This window comes from Antechinus flavipes, chromosome 3 (genome assembly GCF_016432865.1).
Source record: "Antechinus flavipes isolate AdamAnt ecotype Samford, QLD, Australia chromosome 3, AdamAnt_v2, whole genome shotgun sequence".
NCBI lineage: Eukaryota > Metazoa > Chordata > Mammalia > Dasyuromorphia > Dasyuridae > Antechinus > Antechinus flavipes.
The window spans coordinates 318,743,386-318,765,484 of NC_067400.1; the positions used below are offsets into that span (position 1 = coordinate 318,743,386).

Sequence of the window (22,099 nt, forward strand, 5' to 3'; positions counted from 1 at the left end):
TAACAGCTTGAAGGGGGTCCAAACAGTAAAGCGGCTCAAAAGAATCATACTTGGGATCCCTGCCCAGCTCAACACCAAAAACTTGTCTGAGCATTGTTGAGAAGGAGATTCTCAGTTGCCCAGTTAATTCATTATTTGGAAAATTGTGTATGTTGGCAGTATTTTGTTGCAATTAATCAGTTCTGCTAAGAGTTGCGTTCTTCGGGGCTTTGATGAGAAGTTATATGTGGCCCTTCCAAAATCATCCCTACCTGAGACTTGAAATTTCTAGTCTTGTTTCTCTCCTGGGAAGTGAAGGAGAGAACTGAATGATCTTTGGCAAAACTAAGTCTGTGCTTCAAGGGCTCTGATGGCTTATGATAGTAATCTGCTTCATGGTTTTGTATGTCTCTGTTTGTAGTCCATGGAATAAAATTAGTGTTAGTTCTTAAATCTTGGGCTGGGGAAGGGTCACCAGAGATCTAGTTCTTTGCCTAAATTTTGCAGAGGTTAAGTGACTTACAACTAGCTAGTGACACACTAGACAAATCCAGGAGACCTGCGAACTCAGAACAGTGAATAGTATTCTATTGTGCCAAAGTGTATCTAACAGAGCACCAAAATTTGAGATCCTATGGGGCATTATTGCTGAGGTATGAGCTGGGTGACAAGAAGGAAAGGTTTACAAGCTCTTGACCTTGATGAATGGAGAATGGAAAAATCTCTCTAGGCATATTTATTTGTGTATAGAGGAGATGGCAGAGCATTCCCAGCAGGAAAGTTTTTAATTAGCTAGACTGTTTCCTCTAAAATAATCTGGTAGAATCAAAGCTTACTTTTAACTGGACATTGCATGTGAATCTTGTATGGCTCTGTCAGCTAACCTCTCTTTCTCTTTCACATAGCTTTTTCCTCTGTTTATGTCCCTGAAGGGACTGACCCGTTTCCTCCATTACTTTGGAAGCTCCCTCCTCAATCTCTTTACCCAATGGGACTGCCTCTCTCTTTTTAGTAATTTTTAACATTTTTCTTCTTTTAAAAAAATTTTGAGTTCCTCCTCTTTTTAGTAATTTTTAACATTTTTCTTTTTTTTTATTTTGAGTTCCAAATTCTCTCCTTTCCTCTTGCTCCTCTCCTACCATTGAAAAGGCAAGCAATATATATCAATTACTAGTTAAGTCATGCGAGACATATTTTTTATCCTCCTCTATTTCTCACAGTACTGTATAGATGGCTCTACATCCAGGAAGGATTATGGATCAATTTAGGATTATGGATAATTAGTCTGTTAGTTAATATCAGTACTCTCTTACCATCTCCTACTGTAAGATTGATAAGTTTTTACAAAAATTGTTTCCTAAAATTTAAATCAAGCTGTCAGGGTCAATCAATCCCTAATCTTCAAATTTAACCCCATAGTGAAAGTTCTGAGATCCCCACCCATGGAGATGTCTCAGCATAGGAGAGAACTTCATCTGTGGGGGCCAGAGACACGGGGATGAATGAGATGCCGCTTACCTGGATGCGGTCCGGCACGCCAGTGCTGTCCATGCGGCTGGCCACATTCACTGTGTTGCCCCAGATGTCATATTGAGGCTTGCGAGCTCCAATCACCCCAGCCACCACGGGGCCAATGTTGAGCCCTATAGTAGAACGGGTAGGAAGAAAAAAGCATCAACCTCTTGCTCAGATGATGCTATTGGTGGGGGAGGGAGACAGACTTCCCCACTTCTGTCTCAAATCCATTTCTAAGTCCTGAGGGCCCTTTCTCAATCATCCTTGCCTCATGTTATTAAGTCTCTCTCCCTTCATTCTCTCCTTTCATCTTAATGTCAAAAAACCACTTAGGTCTGTACCATCTTGAAAGGAAAAAGAGAAAAAAAGTTTGCTAGACCCAATTTCTCTCTCCGCTTTTTTTCTCTTCTTCACTGTCAAATTTCTCCAATAAGGGCTTTACAAAATGCAGCTTCCATTTCTTCTCCACACACTTAACACACTTCTTGATTTTACCTGTACTCCACATCAGTGAACTCGGAATCAGAAAAACAGATTTAATCCCAGATCTGTGTGTGATAGGGAATTGGACTAAATCTGTGATTTCATTGGGATAGCCAACTTCCAAATGAGAAGTTCTGTATAAAGCAGGTTAATATCTTTTTTTGCAATACACAGTCCTAGAGGGTTGCTCTGAGCATTCAGACATGCTTGCCCAAGGACATGCAGCTAAGGTATGTCCAAAGCAGGATACTCATCCAGATCTTCCTGGCCCCAAAGCCAGATCTCTCAGACTCCCTTCATGCTGCCTACACTCTCTGTATGACTTCGTCTAGATCACTGAATCTGGGCCTCAGTTTCCTCAACTGTAAAATGGGATGCCAGACCAGATGTTCCCTAGGGTCCCTTCCAGCTCTTAATCTAGAATTCATGTCTCCCTTGACCCTCACTTCCTTGATTTCTCTAAAACATCTGATTCTATTAGTCAATTCTTTCTTTTCTTTCTGAGTTTTTTTGCCATTACCTCTCAGCTTTTTTTTTTTTTTTTTTTTTTTTTTTTTTTTTGCCTCCTGGATTGTTTTCCCTGACTCCTTTTCCTTTGTTCTACCTGTGAGAAACCTCAAAGCTTAGCCCTCTGTCTTCTACTTTTCTTTTTGTATTCTTTCCCAACTCTCAGCATTCCACAGGTGGACCTTTATATCTCTTCCATCTTTTCTCCTTGTTGCTTAGTTGTTTCAGCCATGGCTGACTCTTCATGACCCCATTGGAGTTTTCTTGGCAAAGATACTGGAGTAGTTTGCCATTTCCTTCTCCAGCTTATTTTACAGATGAGAAACTGAGGATGAAGCAACCACCCAGGGTCACATGGCTAGTAAGTGTCTGAGAACAGATTTGAACTCAGGTTTTCCTGACTTTAGGCCTGGTGTTCTATCCACTATGCCACCTTCCCGCTCCACCTTTACCCCTCACCCAAATTACAGGTTCAAATTCCCAATTATCTACAGGAACCTCTTGGACCTGATAAATTTGATGTGATTTTGGATCATCCATTTGTGATACCCAGTTGTGATATTTCCCTTTCCTTCTATATTCATCCAACTGATTCTCAATTCAACTGTTTCTTCTTTTGGAAGACCTCTCATATCTGTCTTTCCTAGTCTACTCTTGCTTAGTTCATCAGATCACAGGACTTAGGCCTGGAAAGACCTGGAAGGAACAAAAGTTCCACTTTTGTCTTATTATCTCCAGGGGCCTAATGATATGTCTAAGTACATGGTAAGTTCTTAAAATGGCATGCTGACTGACCGAATCTAATCCTCTCAATTTATAAGTGAATGGACAAAAGTTACATTGCTAAGAATGAAATACAGCTCTTCTAACTTTACATCCAGTCTTCTTTCTATATACTGCCTTCTTTCAAGAATTCTACTGAAGTCTCCTAACTGGCCTTCTTGTTTTAGTCTCTTCCCATTCAAGGCTTCAGGGATACTCTAAAAACTGCTCTCAACATCTCACTCCTCTACTCAAAATATTTACCTGTTCTTCCTGCTCATCCTTGTCTAAGTGCTCTCTATACAAAATCTTAACTTCTCAGTAAAAAGCTGAGGCTCTCTATGATTGTACTGATCTAGTCCTTCCAAGTCTTCTGTTCTACTCAGATCTCTCTACTATGTCATCAATGATACTTCTTACCATCCTTCAGCATCAAGTTCAAGTCTCATCTCCATGAAGCATTTTAAGTAGGCGTCTTTTGACTCCTTCTGAATATATTGTACCATCTGTGTCACATAGAAAGTTCACCAAAGGCAAGCAAGGTACCTTAAGAGCTGATTGGCTGGCTAGATAATCCTCTAGTGTATTCAGAGGCTCCAAGACAATGGAGAGGGAGTTATATGTAACTTAAATTGAGGCAGAAAGGAAATGGCAGTCCAGAAGGGACAGTCCCATAGCTCCCTCCCCAGGACTAGGCTGCCAGGCACATCAGTTCCCTCCCTCACCTATCTTCATTTGGAAGTTGTTGAAGGAGTGCTCATTGATGTATTTCATTTGGTCCATTAGCTTCATGGCAAAGTCCGCCAGGGCCTTGATATGCGTCTTCCCTGTTTTGTCATAGGTGGAATCATTGAGGCCAGAGGCTGCCATGTAGGTGCTGCCAATGGTTTTGATCTTCTCCAGCTGCCGAAACTGATCTTCACTGATGATCTAGGCAGTGAGAGAAAAAAAACTTGAGTCCCCGGGACCCAGGGATCATACAAACAACAAAAAAGAGAAAATAGAAACTGAAGGTGTAAAGGCAAGGTCTTAGGATTTACTCCTATGTCTTATCTCCCAAATAAGAGCCAAGAATCCATGTCTTATAATTCTTTTTTTTTCCTCACAGTGCCTGACATAGTGCTAGATATACAATAAGAATCTCTGTCTCCTCTGTATATACTAGTAAGAAACACCTGTTCCAATTATTCCAAATTTCTTTTCTGCCCAAAAAAGCCACAAATGGCTCCCAAACTATCATATTTAAAATTTTATTAAAACTTAAGGTTCTTCTGCCTTACTATCCACATATATCTCCCCTCATTCAAAAGCTCACAAGCTCCATTCCAGTCAAGGACACTTCACCATACCCTGCACCCCCATAATTCACTCACTTCTAGTTAATTGATGAAATATCAAATGTCAGGCCAAGGTTTTATATCATCACTTGCTGCCTGTGTTTCCATTGAAATAAGTCATTTTACAATATTATATGATGATCAATTCTGATGGACCTGGCCCTCTTCAGCAATGAGATGGACCAAATCAGTTCCAATAGAGCAGTAATGAACTGAACCAGCTACACCCAGCGAAAGAACTCTGGGAGATGACTATGAACCATTACATTGAGTTCCCAATCCCTATATTTTTGCCTGCCTGCATTTTGGATTTCCTTCACAGGCTAATTGTACAATATTTCAGAATCTGATTCTTTTTGTATAGCAAAATAACGGTTTGGTCATGTATACTTATTGTGTTATATGTTTACATACATACATACATACAATGTTTACGTGTATACTTTAATATATTTAACATCTACTGGTCATTCTGCCATCTAGGAGAGGGGGTAGGGGGAAGAGGGGAAAAATTGGAACAAAAGGTTTGGCAATTGTCAATGCTGTAAAATTACCCATGCATATACCTTGTAAATAAAAAGCTATTAAAAAAAAAGAAATGTCATTTTGCCACCCTGAACTTCCTTTTTCCCATCTATAAAATAGAGATTAATAAAACTTGTGGGGTTGGGTAGAGAAAGCGCTTTGTATACCATATAAAACATTATATAAATGTGAGAATCTCAGAGGTTTTCTAGCCCAGTTGGTTCCCATTGGGGTGCTCTCAATTATGGTCCAGGAGTTTTATGCTCAAAATTCTTTCATGGTGTCTTAAGAAGGATTTAAGTTCTTAGGGTATAAGAACCGAGGGTACAAATGTATTTTGTAAATGTACAAATCCCTCCTGGTGGTTCACAACACAATTTTTATTGTTAAAAAAAATTAGGGAACTAGTAGCCCAAAAAATTAGGGAACTAGTAGCCCAACCTATACCTAACCATGAATCTCTTCCAGGACATTGCCAAGTGGTTGTCCAGTCTCTGCTTTATCATCCACTGCCCTCCTGAATCAGCCTACTCCAATTTTAATTGTTAGGAAGTTTTTTCTTAAATTGAGCTGAGAACTGCTTCTGCAAGTTTTCTTTGTGGTATTCCTATTTCTCTCCTCTGGGACCAAGCAGAACAAGTATAATTTTTCTTCCATGTGACAGTCTTAAATCCTTGAACAGAGCTAACAAGGCCCCTTAAGACTTCTTTTCTCATCTCCCAGGCTTCCTACATGCCATTGCTCTTGGCTCCACACAATCAAACTCTTTCCCTAATTTCCTTCCCGATCTTCCTCCTCATTGATTACTGCTTTCAGGAAGGTTTACCCCCTAACTCCCCAAATCATTTTTCCCTGTTTTATTTGCTCCTGTTCACTCCAACCCTATATGCCTACTTGTGCTACATGTTTTAGCTAAACTGTAATTCCTTGTGTTCTTGCTTTTATCCCTCTTGTCCTTAATTTGATATCTGTATACTACTTCTCCACTAGACTGGAGTTCGCTTAAAGGTGAGGGGTATCTTTCTTCCTTTGCATGTCCCTCTGGCACTCAGGACAGACCTAGAACACACAGCCAGAACTCGGCTCAGATATTCAAAGTTTTGTTTTGTTTTGCCCCCAGCCTCCAAGTCCCATCCTTGAAGGAATCTGGTGGTTGAGTGTTGCCAGCCTGGAAACATTCCTCATGGTAAATATTCAGGAATAAAAATGCCTACATCTGCTGCATCTCTTGGATCGGCTAGGTTTCTGTGGGGTGCTCCAGTATGTATGTTTGGGGAGTGGGGGAGGAAGGAAGATTTTACTCTCCATGTCCCTCAAAAGGCCCACCCCACATTATCTGCTCGTCCTGTTGATTCAGTTTTATCCAGCTCCTCTAAGACCTGAAAGTGAAGAAATAGTACTCGCCATTCTGCCAGAAAACTAGTAGCTTAGAAAGGTCATGACTCCTCTTACTCTGGCTAGGGAAGAGAGGGGGCCTGTCTTTAAATTTAAAACATGCTCCACTGACTGAGAGTTTAGAGTTGAACGGTCCTCTCCAATGGTGGGATCTGAAACAGATGATCCCCGGGGGTCCTTGCCAGCCCAAAGGTTCCCTGCAGCCCCAGCACCTCATCAAAGTCAGCGATGATCTCATTGAGCAGTCGGAGACACTCCACCCCCTCGTTGTTAGCCTCCAGCTCCACGTAGAACTCGGAGAAGTTGGAAATAGAGGCGAACATGACGGCCACGCATTCACAGGACTGGTAGTAGAGCTCGTCGTTGCGCCGTTCCCGAGCCAGGAAGTGGGCCGCCACGTCCTTGGGCAGGATGTTGTGGAGCAGCCTGCGGTTGTAGGCCTGGAGCTCCTCCATCTCCTCCTTCTCCTCTGTGGCCTGGAGGGAGAGGGAGCAGGTAAGAGAGGGGCTGTGGAGGGAGAGAAGGAGTGAGGGGAGGGGAAAGGAAGAAGAGAATAAGAAAGGAAAAAGAGGAAAGGGGAGAGCAAGGAGAAAAGGTCATGGAAGGGCAGAAGAAAAGGCTGGCATTTAGGAGAAGAGAGGGCAGAGGGACAGAGTGAGCAAGGAAAAGGAAGGTAGAATATAAGGAGGGAAGGAAGAAGGAAAAAAGTGGAAGAAAGAAAAGTGGGAAAAGAAATGGATCCAGCCTTCTAATTACAATGGGGAAAAGTAAAGAGAGATCTAAGAATGGAAGGTGACTGAAGTAGGTTCATTCATTCAATAAACATGTATCTATTGTGTGTCGGCATCTAGCTGGTACACACCAGGCCTGGCGTCAGGAAGGCTCACCTTCCCGAGTTCAAATCTGGCCTCAGACACTTCCGAGCACTGTGATCCTGGGCAAGTCATTTAACCTGTCTGCCTCAATTTCCTCATCTGTAGAATGAACCGGAGAAGGAAATGGCAAAACCGCTCTCAAAAACTCCAAAAGGGGTCATGAAGAGTCCGACATGGCTGAAAGTCCCACCACCTCCTGAGGGCAGAGCCCTGTGCTAGGGTCCCGGGGGGGGGGGGGGGGTGATACAGACTTGGATAACTCACCAGCAAAGATAGCCACATACATGATATTTGGGGGAAGGAACGAGCATTCATGGAGCCCCCTACTTTGGGCCAGGCTTTGGGCTAAGTGCCTTATGAATACTGTCTCATTTAGTACCGCCTGTAAGTCTATCACAGTGTCACAAAACAAATCGTGAGTCCAAGGGGGAAAGGTTGTCTCTGGGGGTGGGGAGTGAGGCAGAACCTCGGGGAGGCGGTAGTGATTGGGGAGGGCTTGAAAGGGTGGGCAGGAGAAAGGGGGGCGAGGACACTGCCGGGAAAGGGATCCGCCTCTCGTTTGTTCCTGTGTCCCTCACGAGACCCCACAGCACGCTCGGTGGTGCCTGACAGATGTTAATTAATTTGTCTGGGAAAAAATGCCTCAAAACTCTGTGGCTGCCCTGAGCTATGACCTTGGGCCAGCCTGGCCTGACAAGTGACTCGGCCGTGTGGCACAAGAACTTCGTAACTACTGCGGCCTTGCGCCCTCCACGTACAGCCCCACGGCAGTCACTCACGTTCCTTTCTACCAGCCTCAGGCCCTTCCCCTTCCCAGAAACCCCTCTCCCGGGCAGCCTGATCCGGCGGCCACTGGGTCCTCCTCCAGCCTTTGTCTACACTGGGCCTGGAGTCAGGAAGACCCGAGTTCAAATCCAGCCTCAGATACTTCCTAGTCGTGGGAATCTCTGAAATGAGCTGGAGAAGGAAATAGCAAGCCACTCCAGGATCTTTGCCAAGAAAAGGCCAGATGAGAGTTGAACAGGCAAACAGTCCTGGAATGTTCGAGCTGGAAGGAACCTTAGAGATGCCTTGGTGTTCTCTTTTCTTCAGGGAAGGACAAAGGGCCAGTGAGGTGAAGTGATGCCCCGGATCAAGTAATAGTACAAGTGGTTCAGTCATCCTATCTTGCTCTCAATAGTGTTTTTCTTCAGTCCTATAGTCAAGACCTTAATTTGGATTCTAATCACTTCACCACGGCCAGCTTATTTACAGAATGACTGGTTTCTCTGACTTCATCCTTCCCAATCTTTTTTTGCCTGAACGGGTTGGGTTTCCCTGAATAGAAGTATCAAGGATAGGAACCCCCCTTTAGAATGGAATCTCCTTGAGGACAGAGACTTTTTTGCTAGTCTACCATTTCCTGCTTCCTTCTTTAGCTTACAGCTTAACCCTGGGGTCTGTCCATGACACTATACTCTTCTTCCTCTACGTTCTCTTCTTTAGAGAGTCCATCCCTTCTTAAAACTTCAGCCATTATATCTGCGTCAATGGACATCAATCACTGGAAGTTCACTATCTGTTTATTGGACTCAATGGTTCCAACTCAAGAAGTACAAAATAGAACTTTTAATCTATCCCATAGCCTCCTTTTTAGCCTGAACTCCCTTATTTTTGCTTAAGAGTACAAAACGTTTATTTAAATTCAAATATCTTATCAGTACCTCTATTGACTTGCTACTACAATGCCCCATGGTGATGTATTGATGCTTCTGCATTCTTGAGAGCTATTCTACTGCTGACAGGTCTTAATATGCTGAAAAGGGTACAAAAGTAAGGCTCCAATGATGGATTATGTTTCTACTGAGGAGCCTCTGTAACTTAAGTCTGGAGAGGTTCATCACAAGAAGTTGGCTGTAAGCAATTATATATATTTTAAAGCCAGAGTAATTCAGAAAGACCATCTAATAAGGTAGAGAAGGGTTATAATCAACATCATTGAAGGAAGTACCAAAATCACATTCCTTTGAAGTACTGACACGTCAATATCATATCAGTCAGTAAAGTCCCACTGACCAGTCATTTGCTTTGTTGCTCAGATTTATTTTTTCCTCTTCTCTTCCATTGCAACTACTCTGTTCCAGTCATTTAGCACTTGTGTCCAGGTTAATATAACAGCTGCTTCATTTTCCTCCTCTCTGATCTATCTTATACTACATTGCCAGGATCAGTCTTTCTAAAGAACTGCTTTATTATATTGCTTTTCTGCTTAAAATCTATTCGGCTTAGAGAACTGAGCCAAAATTTCTGTTTTCCATTCTGGACCTTTCATAAACTTGCCCCGTCTTATATAATAATCTTAGCTCCTGCCACCTTAAATACCAAATGAATTGGTTTCTTCAATACTCCTCTCACTCCACTGTCATTCTTATTCCTACCTGGATGTCTCTGTTCTTGGGAATAACCCTTCTTTTCCCTGCCAAACATAAATATATCTTGTTTCCTGTCCTTCCTTACCTTAAGTCCCACCTCCTCTACTGAAGTCTTTTCAAAGTTCTGCAAGCCCACATGATTTTTCTTCTTTTCATCCTTCTATAGCATTCAGCATCTGTCTGTCTATCTCTCTGCCTAATATCTGGAAGAGTGCTATACACATAGTATATGTCCAAAAATACTTTATAAATATGAGTAGCAACTGTGGGAAAAAAAAAAAAAAACACTTATTTCCTTTACAAAACTGGGAATGTACTGAGGGTAAGGGGCATGTTTCCTGTGTTTTTCTGCCTTCTCTCAGTGGCAGCAGAGCTCTGTACATGAGAAGGTATTAAGAGGCATGGGAGATGGACTGAATCCTTTGGCCACTCCTTGGCTCAGTGTCTTTTATTCCCATATTCCTGAATCTCTTATGTTTATAATGAGAGTCATCTACCTATAACCCAAGTTCTTTGAACACTGACTGGGGTCACTACAAATTAATTATATAATCTCAATGGGAGACACAACATGGCAAGGAAATACTTTTATATTATCCTAATTGATTCACTTTCTACGCATCATGATGGTATTTCTAAACCTTTTCATCCTTCCATTCATCACCTCTCAGTTGAGAACTCTGCCTCTCATTTCACTAGGAAAAAACTGAGTCCATTCTGTTAGAGCTCCCTCTTCTCTCTTCCTCATCTCACTCATTATTCCAATGTTTTCCACCACTATGTTCTCCTTCACCCCGTCTCACATGAAAAAGTAGCCCTCCTGGCCAAGACAAAGCAGAAGTGACTCCATCCCATCTCATCTTTGCCATCAGTTTTCCTCTTCTCTTATTCTCACTTTCCATTGGCTGCTTGCCTATAGACACAGCCCTATCTCTCCCATTGATCTAGTGTTTGTCTCTCTCTCTCTCTCTCTCTCTCTCTCTCTCTCTCTCTCTCTTTCACACATACACACGATTCTCATATCTGTTTGTCTAGTCCTAACCTCTCACGACCTCCAATTTCACATTTCCATCTCTCTATTAGAAATCTCCAACTGGATATTCCATAAGACATCTTAAACTCAACATAAGCAAAATTGAATTCATTATTTTCTGTTTTCCCCCACTCCTACCTTCTCCTCTTTCTAACTTTCTTTTTGCTGTTGAAGGTCATAGAACCCTTCCAGTCACCTAGGCTCACTACCTAGATGTCATCTTCAACTCTACTCTCTCACTATTATTTCTATCTTCATAACATCTTTTGTAAAGGCCCATTTCTCTCCAAACATCACCTCACACCCGGTTTATTGCAATAACTTGCTGGTTGGTCTTCCTGCCTTAAGTTTCTCCTCTATTTCATCCTCCACTGAGCTATCAAATTGATCTTCCTAATGGATAGGTTTGACCATATTACCTCCTCTATTGAATAAATCCCTATCACTTCCAACATCAAATATAAAAGCATATTTAAGACTTTTAAGTCTCTTCATAATCAGGCCTATCCTCTCTTTCAAGTAGTGTTACATTTACATGAGTTGTGTAATCCATGATACCAACTTCCTTGCTCTTCCATGTACAAAGAAGGTTCCTTCTGAGTCTGGGCGTTTTTCACTGTCTATCTCCTATGTCTAGAATAATCTCCCTCTTTATCTCTGTCTCTGGGTTTCCCTAACTTCCTTCAGGGCTCAGCTAAAATCCCATCTTCTGCAAGAAACCTTTCTTATTCTTCTTTAGTTTTAATACCTGCCTTCTGAGATTATCTACAATTTACCCTGTATGTGTCTTGTTTATACATAGCTATTTTATGTTGTCTCTTCCATTTGATTGCGAGCTTCTTGAAAGCAAGACTGCCTCTTGCTGTTTTTTATATTCTTAGCATTTAGCACAACACCTGGTGCTTGATAAATTCCTTTGGCAGGTTGTTGACCTGATTTTCAATGTGACATTAACTGTCATATCTTTATATGCTGGATGACTGAGGTTCTCATAGAATACTGTGCCCTGGTGGCTCAAATGACAGTCACAGAACTAGAGAATCAGAGTTGAAAGAGACCTCACATGTCAACCACTCCAATCCGTATCAGGAACAGTAGCTGCTTTTCCAACATTCTGATAAATGATCATCTAAACTTCACTTACTGTCTCCCAAGGCAGTGCATTCTACTTTCAGACAGCTCAGATTGTTAGGGAGGCCAAAATCTGCCTCAGAAGCACCCACCCATCACTCTCAGTTTTGCTGTAAAGGGCCAAAAAAAGAACAAATCCACAGAAATAGCCTCAATTTTCCAAACAGTAATGTGACTAATTGAGTTGTTTTTAAAAAGTAAAACATCATAATGTAGTGGGGCCTGACAGGTAAATCAGTTCAATCCTTCTTCCTCTTGACGAAATTATAAAGTATCAGAATTCTTCATTGGCAATAAGGATGTATGATTCTAAGTGTCCCATTTGGCTTAACGGGGACAAAATATTATTATTGTAGGAGAAATATCATTAGTGGCACAATGTACAAATCTGGAGAGGTTAATTAACTTAGGCAAGGTGATGCAGCTGGTAAGTAGGGATGACCGAGTTCATTAGCTGAACTGGTGTGGCTGAGTCAAAAGGGGAACACAGTGAACTCCAAGCTATTGATCTTGCCAATAAGTCAAAATGGGACACAGGATGAAAGCATCCTCCATCCAAGATGGAAACTTTGGGGCATGTGTTCCTACAGATAGTTTTGTGTTTCTGTCTCAACATGTTGGATTGAAAACCCTGGTATTGGCTCAGGCTTAGCCCTTACACTTGCTTGTCAAAATTTATACCTCCTTTTTTCCACAATTAGGGATTGCTTCTTCATACATTATTCAAGGCAGTGCTAAGCACCTGCCTGTGTCACCTAAGACCATTCCCATATTGCTCTTTTCTTCAAAGTTATTGGGATGGGATAAGTTATGGAAGGGAATGCACATGAATGAGGGCAGGCGCAGCACATCAAGAATTCTAGGAGTAGTGTGGTACAGCAAAAGGGGCTAAAGGGGATAATTGTGGAGTCAGAGAACACATCAGATTCTGCCTCAGGCACAACTCTGTTTGTGAACTTGGATGAATTTCTTTAACTTTATTCGGCACCTTGGTTTCCTCACTTATAAAGTAAAATAAGGGGACAGGACTTGATGGCTCTGAGGTTTGATCGTTTTTCTTTCTTGTGCTTTTTCCCTTTCGATCTGATTTTTCTTGAGCAGCATGATGAATATGGAAATATATTTAGAAGAATTGCACTTGTTTAACCTATATTAGATTGCTTGCTATCTTGGGGAAGGGAGGAGAGAGGAAGAAAAAAATAGAACATAAGGTTTTTGCAAAAATGAATGTTGAAAACTATATTTGCATGTATTTGAAAAAATATAATACAATTACCAAAAAACCCAAGACACTTTATACCTGGGGAAGAATAACAGTTGACCATGGGCCAATGCCAGACCCTGGCTGAGGGTGAAGTCTGGCCACAAGGGTTAGGAAGTAGGGCAGGGGGGTGAGTAGTTGAGACAGGTGTCAGAGACTGCATTCAGTAAAATCTGAAGGGCTGGTTTTGCTCAGTTCTGACAGTCTCTATTTGCTTACTGTCCTGTGAAGAGGTGAAATAAATATGCCTCAAGAGTGGGGTGGTAGCTAGGGGTGTCTCTTTAAGATCTCTCTCCTTCCTGCTTTTTCCTTCATTTTCAGAAGTGTTTAGTATAAAGGCAACCCAGCTTGGGCTGTCTCTAGGAAGAGCATACCTCTTATGGATTGGGGAAAAGGAGAAGAGGGTGCTCGCTGCTCTAGCCTCAGCTATACACACCCATTACAGTGCTTGAGCCTCTTCTGGGCTTCACACAGAAAGATACCTGTGGATAGCCTGAGGATGGCCCTGGGAATAGACTTCAAAATGTGGGGAATTAAGGACAAGACCTACAAGGAGACAGTAAAGGACTCCCAATCATTCACCCTGGAAAAAAAGGTGCATGAGTATCACTTTTAAGTGTTTGAAGAAATGTTCCCTAGGAAATTATCCAATGTAGCTCTGACCTTATTGTCAGGGTACATGTAATTCTTAACTAAAAATTAAATCTAGGATCTTATTATTACAGCACTAAAGAATCAAGAATTGGAAGAGACAAGAGTTCATTAAGACCAACCCCCTTATTTTACATATGAGAAAACTGAAAAATAAATGACTTGCCCCAAATCACATATTAAATGTAGATACAAGATTTGAACTTAGGTCTTCCTCCAAGTCTAGCATTCGACATAGCAATCTCCTACAGGGTGTTTCTAGGCATTTCCCTCTTTGATCCATCTTACATACCACTGGCCAACTAATACTCCCTTATGCACAATACTGAATGTGCCATTTCATTGCTTAGGAACTTCTATGATCCCTCAGCCTGGTATTCAAGGCCTTCCACAGTCTAGTGTTATCTCCTCCTACATCAACACTTCACTCCAGCCAGATTTAACTATATTTCTTGGACTTTCATGTTATCATTCATTCGTTTTTCAGCTGTGTCCTATCCTCTGTGACCCTATTTGGGTTTTCTTGGCAAAGTTACTGGAGTGGTTTGCCAATTCCTTCTCCATCTTATTTTACAGATGAGGAAACTGAGGCAAGTGGGGTTACACAGCAAGGCAGTGTCTGAGGCTGGATGTGAAGTCAGGAAGATACATTTTTCTGACTCCAAGCTTGGTGCTCTATCCACTGTGCTACCTAGCTGTTCTCTCCAGCTTTACATCCCATCTAAATACTATCTATCCTTTAAGCTTCAGATGAGATCCTTCCTCTTCCTTGAAGTCTTCCCTAATCTCTTCTTCCTTTGAACTCCTTTCCATAACCAAAAATGCTAATGGTGTGGGTTACACAGAGACATTTTGTCTTCTTGAATCTAGACTGTAAGTGTCATGAAGGTTGAGATTGTATCTTACACCTTTCTATTTTCTCCATCCATTTCTGCTTTCCTCAGTAGCTGCAGGTAAATCTTATAGAGAGTGATGATGATTGATAGGTCAGGCTAGATCAAATTCCGGGAGTTCAATAAGTAATCTTCCTTTAAGTCCATGAGAAACAGGGAGACAGCCCTCTATACCGATTTGGCAGCCTGGTAAATTAGGGTAGGGATTGATTGGCGTCAATCTACATCATGCCCCAAATAATTATCTTGGGAGCAAAGGATGTAGGGCTGCCGTGTCCACACTGTGCCCCAACTACATGGCTCTAGGGCTGAATAAGCTTTTTCCTGGTTCCCCAAATGCACCAGAAATGACCATAAGCCCCACCTACCTGCAGTTTCCAGAGGAAGTCTAGCCGGGCTGTGGACTCCACCTGCTGGGCATGAAGGTACAAAGCCAGCACAAAGACAGAGATAATGATGGGCGTCATGATCTTTAGCGCTACCTTCGTCACATGCTCAGGGCTGTAGGTAGAAAAAAATATGAGCTTGTCAGTTGCCTTGGATACATATATACATAGCATTCAGTGGATTTTGGTTCCCTCCATCCCATATGTTCTGTCAATTCACTCTGTGCTGCTCCTTCAATATGATAATTTTCACATAATTTCAACAAGCCCTTAAATCTCCTACCCCATCTTTGTCTCTCTGTACTCTCATTCTTCCTCATCTCTCCTCTTCCTGCTTTTGTCAGACTCTTTCCTTTCTTTCTCTGTCGCTGTCTCTTTCTGTCTCCCTCTCTTTCTTTCATTCTCCCTCCTTACATTCCCTCCTTCTTCTCTTTCCCTCTCTCCTTCATTCTCCTCCCTCCCTTCCCCTACCTTTCTCTCTGTTTCTCTTTCTCTCTCTCTTTCTCTCTGATTCTCTCCATCTCTCTGTCTTGTCTCTCTCTGTCTCCTTCTGTCTCTGTCTGTCTCTCTGTGTGTCTCTCTGTCTCTGTCTCCTCTCTCTCTCTCTTTCTCTTTCTCTCTCTCATTCTCTCCATCTGTCTTGTCTCTCTCTCTCTGTCTCCTTCTGTCTTTGTCTTTGTCTCTCTATGTCTCCTTCTATCTCTGTCTTTTTCTCTCTCTCTCTGTCTCCTGTCTCTGTCTTTGTCTTTCTCCCTCCTTCTCTTCCCTCCTTCTCTTCCCTCCTTTCTACCCCCTTCCATCCTTCCTCTTCTCTTTATTCCCCTCCTTCCCCTTCATTTCCTTTCCTCCTTTCTCCCCTTTTTCTGTCTTTCTCTCTTTTTCTCCTTCCTTTTCTCCCCCTTCCTTTCCTTCCCCATCCTCCCCTCTTCTCTCTCTGTGCATTGGAAACCTCCTCAATTCAACTTCTTTATAGGATTTCATGTCTAGGTAAGGCTGGAAGGAACTTCCCAAACCATCTAGTCCAGCTCCCTCATTTTACTGATGACCAAACAAGCCCAGGAAATTTAATTGACTTGTCCACGGTGTCCCAGTAGCAGAGAGTCCTCTGATTCCAAAGAGAGTAAGCTAGCCTCTTCTGAGACAGGAATGCATGTGACCCTGGGCAGGATACTTTACTCTCTCTGAATCTGTTTCCTCACCTATAATACAAGGGGTCTGGTCCTTAAAGACCCTTCCAGTTCTAAGTCCTTGATTCAGTGCACCTCCCTGCTTCATTGTTTCACAGAAGTTTTAGAGCTGCGAGTAACTTTAGAGACTGTCCATTCTAATCCTTCACTTTTCAGAGAAGAAAACCAAAACCACAGAAAGAATGTCACCTGCTCAGGATCATATGGTAGCTGGTAGCAAAGCTATGACTAGAATGCAGGTTTTCTGATTCTATAACACTTCTATTTATTCCTCAAGAACTTAAAAACTTACTTGGCAGGAATGACTGGGTACCACAGTGGATAGAATACTGGCCTGGAGTAAGCAGGACCTGAGTTCAAATCTGGCCTCAGACACTTACTACTGGTGTGACCCTGGCCTGCACAAGTCACTTACCCAAGTTCTTCCAAACAACAACAACAAGTGCTTGGCAGGTAATGCGCTTATTTCTCTCTGTATGTGCTCAGGTACCAATTAAAGGTCATGAATGCTCTAGAGCAATACACAATGTATTAGTACAGCCAACTTTCAATTATCCAAGAGCTGAATCTTGTTTCCTCCCTTCCTCTCTTGTGTCCCTATCAAATGATTTTCCTAGAAGGAAAAGAGAAGGGACACACATCAAGGTTGTCAGTGTTGTTGTTCAGCTGTTTTCAGTGGTGTCTAACTGTTGATGATCCCATTTGGCAGAGATACTGGCATGGTTTGCCATTTTCTTCTCCAGCTCATTTTTACAGATGAGGAAACTGAGGCACAGAGTTAAGTGATTTGGCCAGAGTCACACAGTGAGTAGGTGTCGGAGGCTAGATTTGAACTCAGGAAGGTGAATTTTCCAAATTCCAAGCCTGGCACTCTATCCACTTTACCCCAAGGTTATGAATAGTTCTAGATAAAGGCTGGCTGGGGATGTGGAGGAAGCTAGGATCCTATACTAAATAAAATGAGGTTTCTGGCTTGTCTGTGGATTTTGACTATGACCATAATAATAAAAAGACAATAGAAAAAAATTAAAAAGAAAATAGCAGGATACCCTGATGATCATATAAAAGATTGCATTTTAGAACAACCTAATCCTTGAATAAATTGCTTTCCAATCAACCCCAGGTGCATCCTTCTGAGCTCACCCTTTTTTCTGTATACCAATCTATGTATTCTTTCTCTTATAATTAATCTTCTGAGCTTCCTGGCATCTGACATGAGGCACTACCAGGAGTGTTACCTGCTATCTGACCTTGGAAAAAAGGCTTTATGGTCCTAGATCTAGAGCTGGAAGGGATCTTCAAGGGAATTGAGTCTACTCTTTATTTATTTTTATTTTTTTATTTTTTACAAATGAGGAACAGGTCCAGGTAAGTAACTTATCAAAGATTACTTACACAGGCAGTCAGCATCAGAGACAGAATTTGAATCCAGATCTTCTGACTCCAGAATCTATGGGCCTTCCACTGCTCTGTGTGATCTCCAAGGTCCCCTGTAGGGATTCTCTGTGATATCGCCTGTCTGATTATGTTGTCGCCTACTTACTCTGGGTACCCTCTCCATGTAAAGTGATAATAAACATTAACTCACCACTGCATTGTTCCGTTGTTGTTGGAGAAATCACTGGAATCAGAAACAGAGAGAGCTTGAGTCAGCACTGCAGCATTTCTTGGGGCTGGACCTTCTTCTCCAGCATTTCCTTCTATACATTGGATCCCCAGGATTTGGTCCCCCTCATCCCAGGCCATTCTAACTGCATTCATTGAAACACCATGGAGCCCAGAAAACATCCTTGTCTACTGTGTGTCCCACCCACATTCTCAAAGCCTCATCAGAGACAGACAGAGGTAAATTCTATGGATACTTGACCAGCAACTGAGCTCATGGCAACCACAGCTCGACATCATGACAGCATGGATGCTCTCTGAAGCTATTCTGTGCAAACATAATTATGGGCTCACAGAACTAGAGCTGCCAGAGACCTTAGAGGTTATCTTCCTCATTTTACAGCGGGGGAAACTGAGGCCCAGAGTTTCTTCTGGGTCCCAAGATCACTCAGCTAGTAAATAACAAAGATTCCAACTCAGGTCCTATGATGCTAAGTTCAGCCCTTTTCCTCTACACTTTACTGATAATAATTGCTAATATTCTGATTATAAAAACTCACTACTCTCATTCTAAAGTTACTCTAGTGACCTTGGGAGTCTTGGGTGCTTCCTGGTCCTAATTCTGTTTGATGATTTCAGAAAAAAGTGTCCTGAGAGCTTGGCGTGATCAAGGATCACCTGCTCAATTCTCTCGTCTGTAGTACTCCAATGACAGCACACATCCCAAAGTATGATGCGTAGCAAGGAGATCCCAGGACTTTCTCTAGTCCCATGTTCCACCATTTCACTCTATTGTGAAGCTCTTCCTTTGTATCTGACTTAAATTCTTCACACTGTGGCTTAAGGCCATTCCTTCCTCTTTTATTCTCAGGAGAGAAGGAAACAACTCCTGGAGCTTTCTGTTCCTTAAGGCCTGAAGCTATAAAAAACTGTCCCACGAACTTTTGTCCTTTAACATTTGTGTCCAAGATCTTCATATGGAATTCTTTCCTCTGCTTAACTTTTCCTGATCCTCTGCTTTAAGGACACACGGGCATCCGTGTCCATTAGGGACTTCCTTGGGGATCTGGTGGTCTGTTTTTATTCCCGAATGAGTCCAGGAAGCCTTGAGCAGAACTGAGCATCTGTTTGGGAAGCTGTGGAAGTTGGGGATTGGGTAGGGGAAAGTGTTGACCCGTAATCTAATAGTTGTCACACGACCAATAGTCATTATTTCATCAGGGGTGGGAAGGAAAAGGTGGCAACTGGAATAAAGCCTCACGTATGGGATCTAATTTAGGCAGGGTTGGTGGTAACCACAGGGTCAGTGTTCCTCCAGCTATTCTTTTCTAGTCCAAGCCGTCTACGGTTCTAAAATTCTCTCTACCTGAGAGCAGCCTCAGGACCTGCCGCGGAGGGAGGGCCGCGCAGGGCACAAGTCCAGGTCCGCCACTTACATGACATTGGCTGTGACCAGCAAGTCAGCGTTGTCAAAGAGGGTGACCCCGGGCACCTCCACCATCAGCACGTAGATGACCTCAATGATCAGCATCAGCGCCAGCTTCCCGATGCAGCTGATCTGCAGGAACACGGAGCAGGCCAGCAGGCTGAGCAGCACGCTGTAGGTGAAGTACTGGGGAGAGAAGACAGCGGGGATCTCAGGGACGGCTCCGCAGGCCCGGCAAAGCCCGCTCGCCTCCCCTGCCCCTGCGAGGGCCGCGGCTCGAGCCTGCTTCCCCTCCTAACCTGGGCCTCCCCAGACATGGGACCCTGGAGCAGGGGGCCGGGGGCCGCTGCTGGCGCCTGTTATTTCAGAGTCAGTGTCAGGGCCTCCATCCAGGGCATCACCTTCCTGTACCAAACCCAGACCAGGAGAAGGGCTGGGGGAGAGGAGGAGGAGGATGGTGGTGGGTTACAGGGTGAGAGGGGAGAGCTGTCCCTATCCTTACCCTCTCGTTTAACCTTCCTATCTTTTGTCCAGAAACACCAGACTTCAGAGGGAGCTGAAGAGCTGGATCTCCTCCTGCCCACCCCCTCACAAAGACCCTTAGTGATTAGGAGACATCTTCGCTGTCACAAAAGGCTGGAGCAGAAGGGAGAGACAGAAAAGGAAGAAAAAATTCCCTATTGGATGCAGCCCAACAGCCCATGGCTAATTTATCCACTTGAGACACATGGGGGTTGTCCTGACCATTCTACTCTCAATTTGACTTTGAGAACTTTGGCAATCATTTCTATTGCAGTGAGGTGTGCAGTGGATAGACCTGGACCAGAGTGAGGAAGACTTGAGTTCAAATTCTGCCTCACACTTATTAGCTACATAACCGTAGACAAGTAATTTAATCTATTTCAGACTCAGTTTTCTCATCCATAAAATAGGCATAATATTAGCATGCACCTCCCAAGGTGGTTTTGAGAATGGATGAGACTTTAATGTGGAAAGTACTTTGCAAACCTTAAGGTGCTATGTAAATGTTAGCCATTTGGTTTCCAACATGGGTGGGGAGGAGGTTTTTTGGGTTCACTTGTGGGGCTTAAAGTGTTTCTTAAGTGATGAGCTGACTAAGCAGATTCTATCCACAGCTGAGGTTTGGAAGAGAGCCACATTTGTTCTTGTTTTGTTTTACTTTGGGTGGAGGTAAAAGGAACAGTCCTCTAGGACCCTCAACTGTGTCCTCACAATGAGTCCTGGGCCTCAGCCTGCTATGTGTTGAAACAGGACCTGCTTGTCAGAGGTAAGAAAAGCCAGGCTCTCGGGACCATCAATCTCCTATTTATGAGGAGCCAGTGAGGCAGGTCCTGACAGATCCCAGGTTTCCTGAAAGTGCTTCACTCATCGGGCTTACAGTTTCCCTAGGCTAGGGGGACCAGGAGAGAGGAAGGGAAGGAGAAATTAAAAATAGTCTCTAGTCATCAGCAAACACCTGTCAGGAAGTGGAAACCAGTCGGTTCTCTCCAGGGTTCTCAGTCCAGATGTGAAAAGAAACAAATAAACATCAGCCTGTAGAGGCAGCTGGGGGAAGGAGAGTAGGGTTAGGAGAAAGTTTGGAAATAGTAGGGAAGGGGATAGGAGTGGGGAAGAATCAAGCAGAGAGTCTGCCTTCCCATTGTTACCTTTGAGGGCAAGTGATCCTGAAAGAAAGAAACTTGGTCCCAAAGATCTGGGAGAAAAAGCTTCTCAGAATAGAACACAGTTTGGGCACCAAAAGTCCTGGATTCTAGTATCAGCTTTAATATTCATATGCTCTGTGACTCTAAATACATCTAGCTTTTTTCTCTAGGCTTTGTTTAAAACAAATAAACAAACAAAAACCAAACCCCAGCTCTTTGATTTCATTGGCACTGGGAATTCTGGTGAAGGAACAAAGATTGGCAAGTTCTCTGCCAAAATATAATCTTAGCTGCCTGAGGCATGGGAAGGATTACCATTTGTCTCTAAAGTAGTATCTGGATGGAGGAGACAGTGACCATTCAAGCTCTTTGAGGCCTTTTATGGGAGGACCCCTTGTTATCCTTCTAAAATGAATAACCACATCAACTCTGCCTGAATCTCCTTTTTATTTTCTAGCCCTTCAGTGCCCTTGGTAGATTCAGTGCAGGAATCTAATACCTTCAGCTCCTCTGCCGCCTTTCTTTCTTTGAGATTCAAATGCCAATTTAAATACAGAGGTGGGGGCCCAGACTAGGAAGACGTAGCTCATCTTGGTTCTGAGGCTTGGTTCTGAATCTTGGACAAGGGCATTGACTCTCAGCCTCATTTTCCTCATTTATAATAAGATAACAGACCTTGAGCCCCTAACCTTTTTTGTGGTAATGTTTTGAGGAAGATCTTCTGAAAAAACAATGTTTTTTTTCAGACCTATGACTTCTTTGATACTCCCAGTGAGGATATCCCCACCACTGATGCTGACGGGCACCTGCTCTGAAACTTAGTTGCCTTGGCAACTAAGAGGTTAAATGACTTAACCAAGAATCACACAGCCAGCATGTGTCAGAAACAAGATTTGAACTCAGGTCTTTGGTTCTCTAGCCACTAATGACATAGTGCTTTTTTCTATATTGTAAATGCAGGCTCTTATTGTTGTAAAAACTATAAAACCTGATTTTTTTCTTCTTATTTCACTACATTTTCCAGAAAGTACAGAGGATAAGGACAAGAAAGGGAAGTCGGACAATCTGTCTCC

At 42.9% G+C, this 22,099-nt stretch overlaps 2 protein-coding genes and 1 long non-coding RNA gene across 7 annotated transcripts in view; 2 read left to right on the forward strand and 1 right to left on the reverse strand.

Annotated features, from left to right (window-relative positions):
• Window positions 1-6,874, forward strand: part of SEC22A (SEC22 homolog A, vesicle trafficking protein) — a 104,817-nt gene extending 97,943 nt beyond the window's left edge. Inside the window, exons 8-9 of the mRNA XM_051985425.1 lie at window positions 6,229-6,294; window positions 6,778-6,874. Of these exons, the coding sequence (XP_051841385.1) occupies window positions 6,229-6,265 (37 nt within the window). The 3' untranslated portion in view covers window positions 6,266-6,294; window positions 6,778-6,874. The remainder of the gene's footprint in view (window positions 1-6,228; window positions 6,295-6,777) is intronic.
• Window positions 1-22,099, reverse strand: part of ADCY5 (adenylate cyclase 5) — a 251,405-nt gene that overhangs the window by 3,370 nt on the left and 225,936 nt on the right. Inside the window, exons 15-20 of one of the 5 annotated variants that reach the window (XM_051985420.1) lie at window positions 19,373-19,548; window positions 17,920-17,952; window positions 15,127-15,259; window positions 6,716-6,979; window positions 3,972-4,176; window positions 1,498-1,622 (exon numbers count right to left, since the gene is read on the reverse strand). In XM_051985420.1, coding sequence (XP_051841380.1) covers window positions 1,498-1,622; window positions 3,972-4,176; window positions 6,716-6,979; window positions 15,127-15,259; window positions 17,920-17,952; window positions 19,373-19,548 — 936 coding nt within the window. Of the gene's footprint in view, window positions 1-1,497; window positions 1,623-3,971; window positions 4,177-6,308; window positions 7,123-12,777; window positions 13,122-15,126; window positions 15,260-17,919; window positions 17,953-19,372; window positions 19,549-22,099 lie in introns of those variants that run through there. The other 4 variants (XR_007951906.1, XM_051985421.1, XM_051985423.1 and 1 more) reach the window with 4 other exon arrangements.
• Window positions 19,444-21,232, forward strand: LOC127554150 (uncharacterized). The gene is made up of 2 exons (XR_007951909.1): window positions 19,444-19,540; window positions 19,897-21,232. It is a non-coding gene; the product is annotated as an uncharacterized LOC127554150 (long non-coding RNA).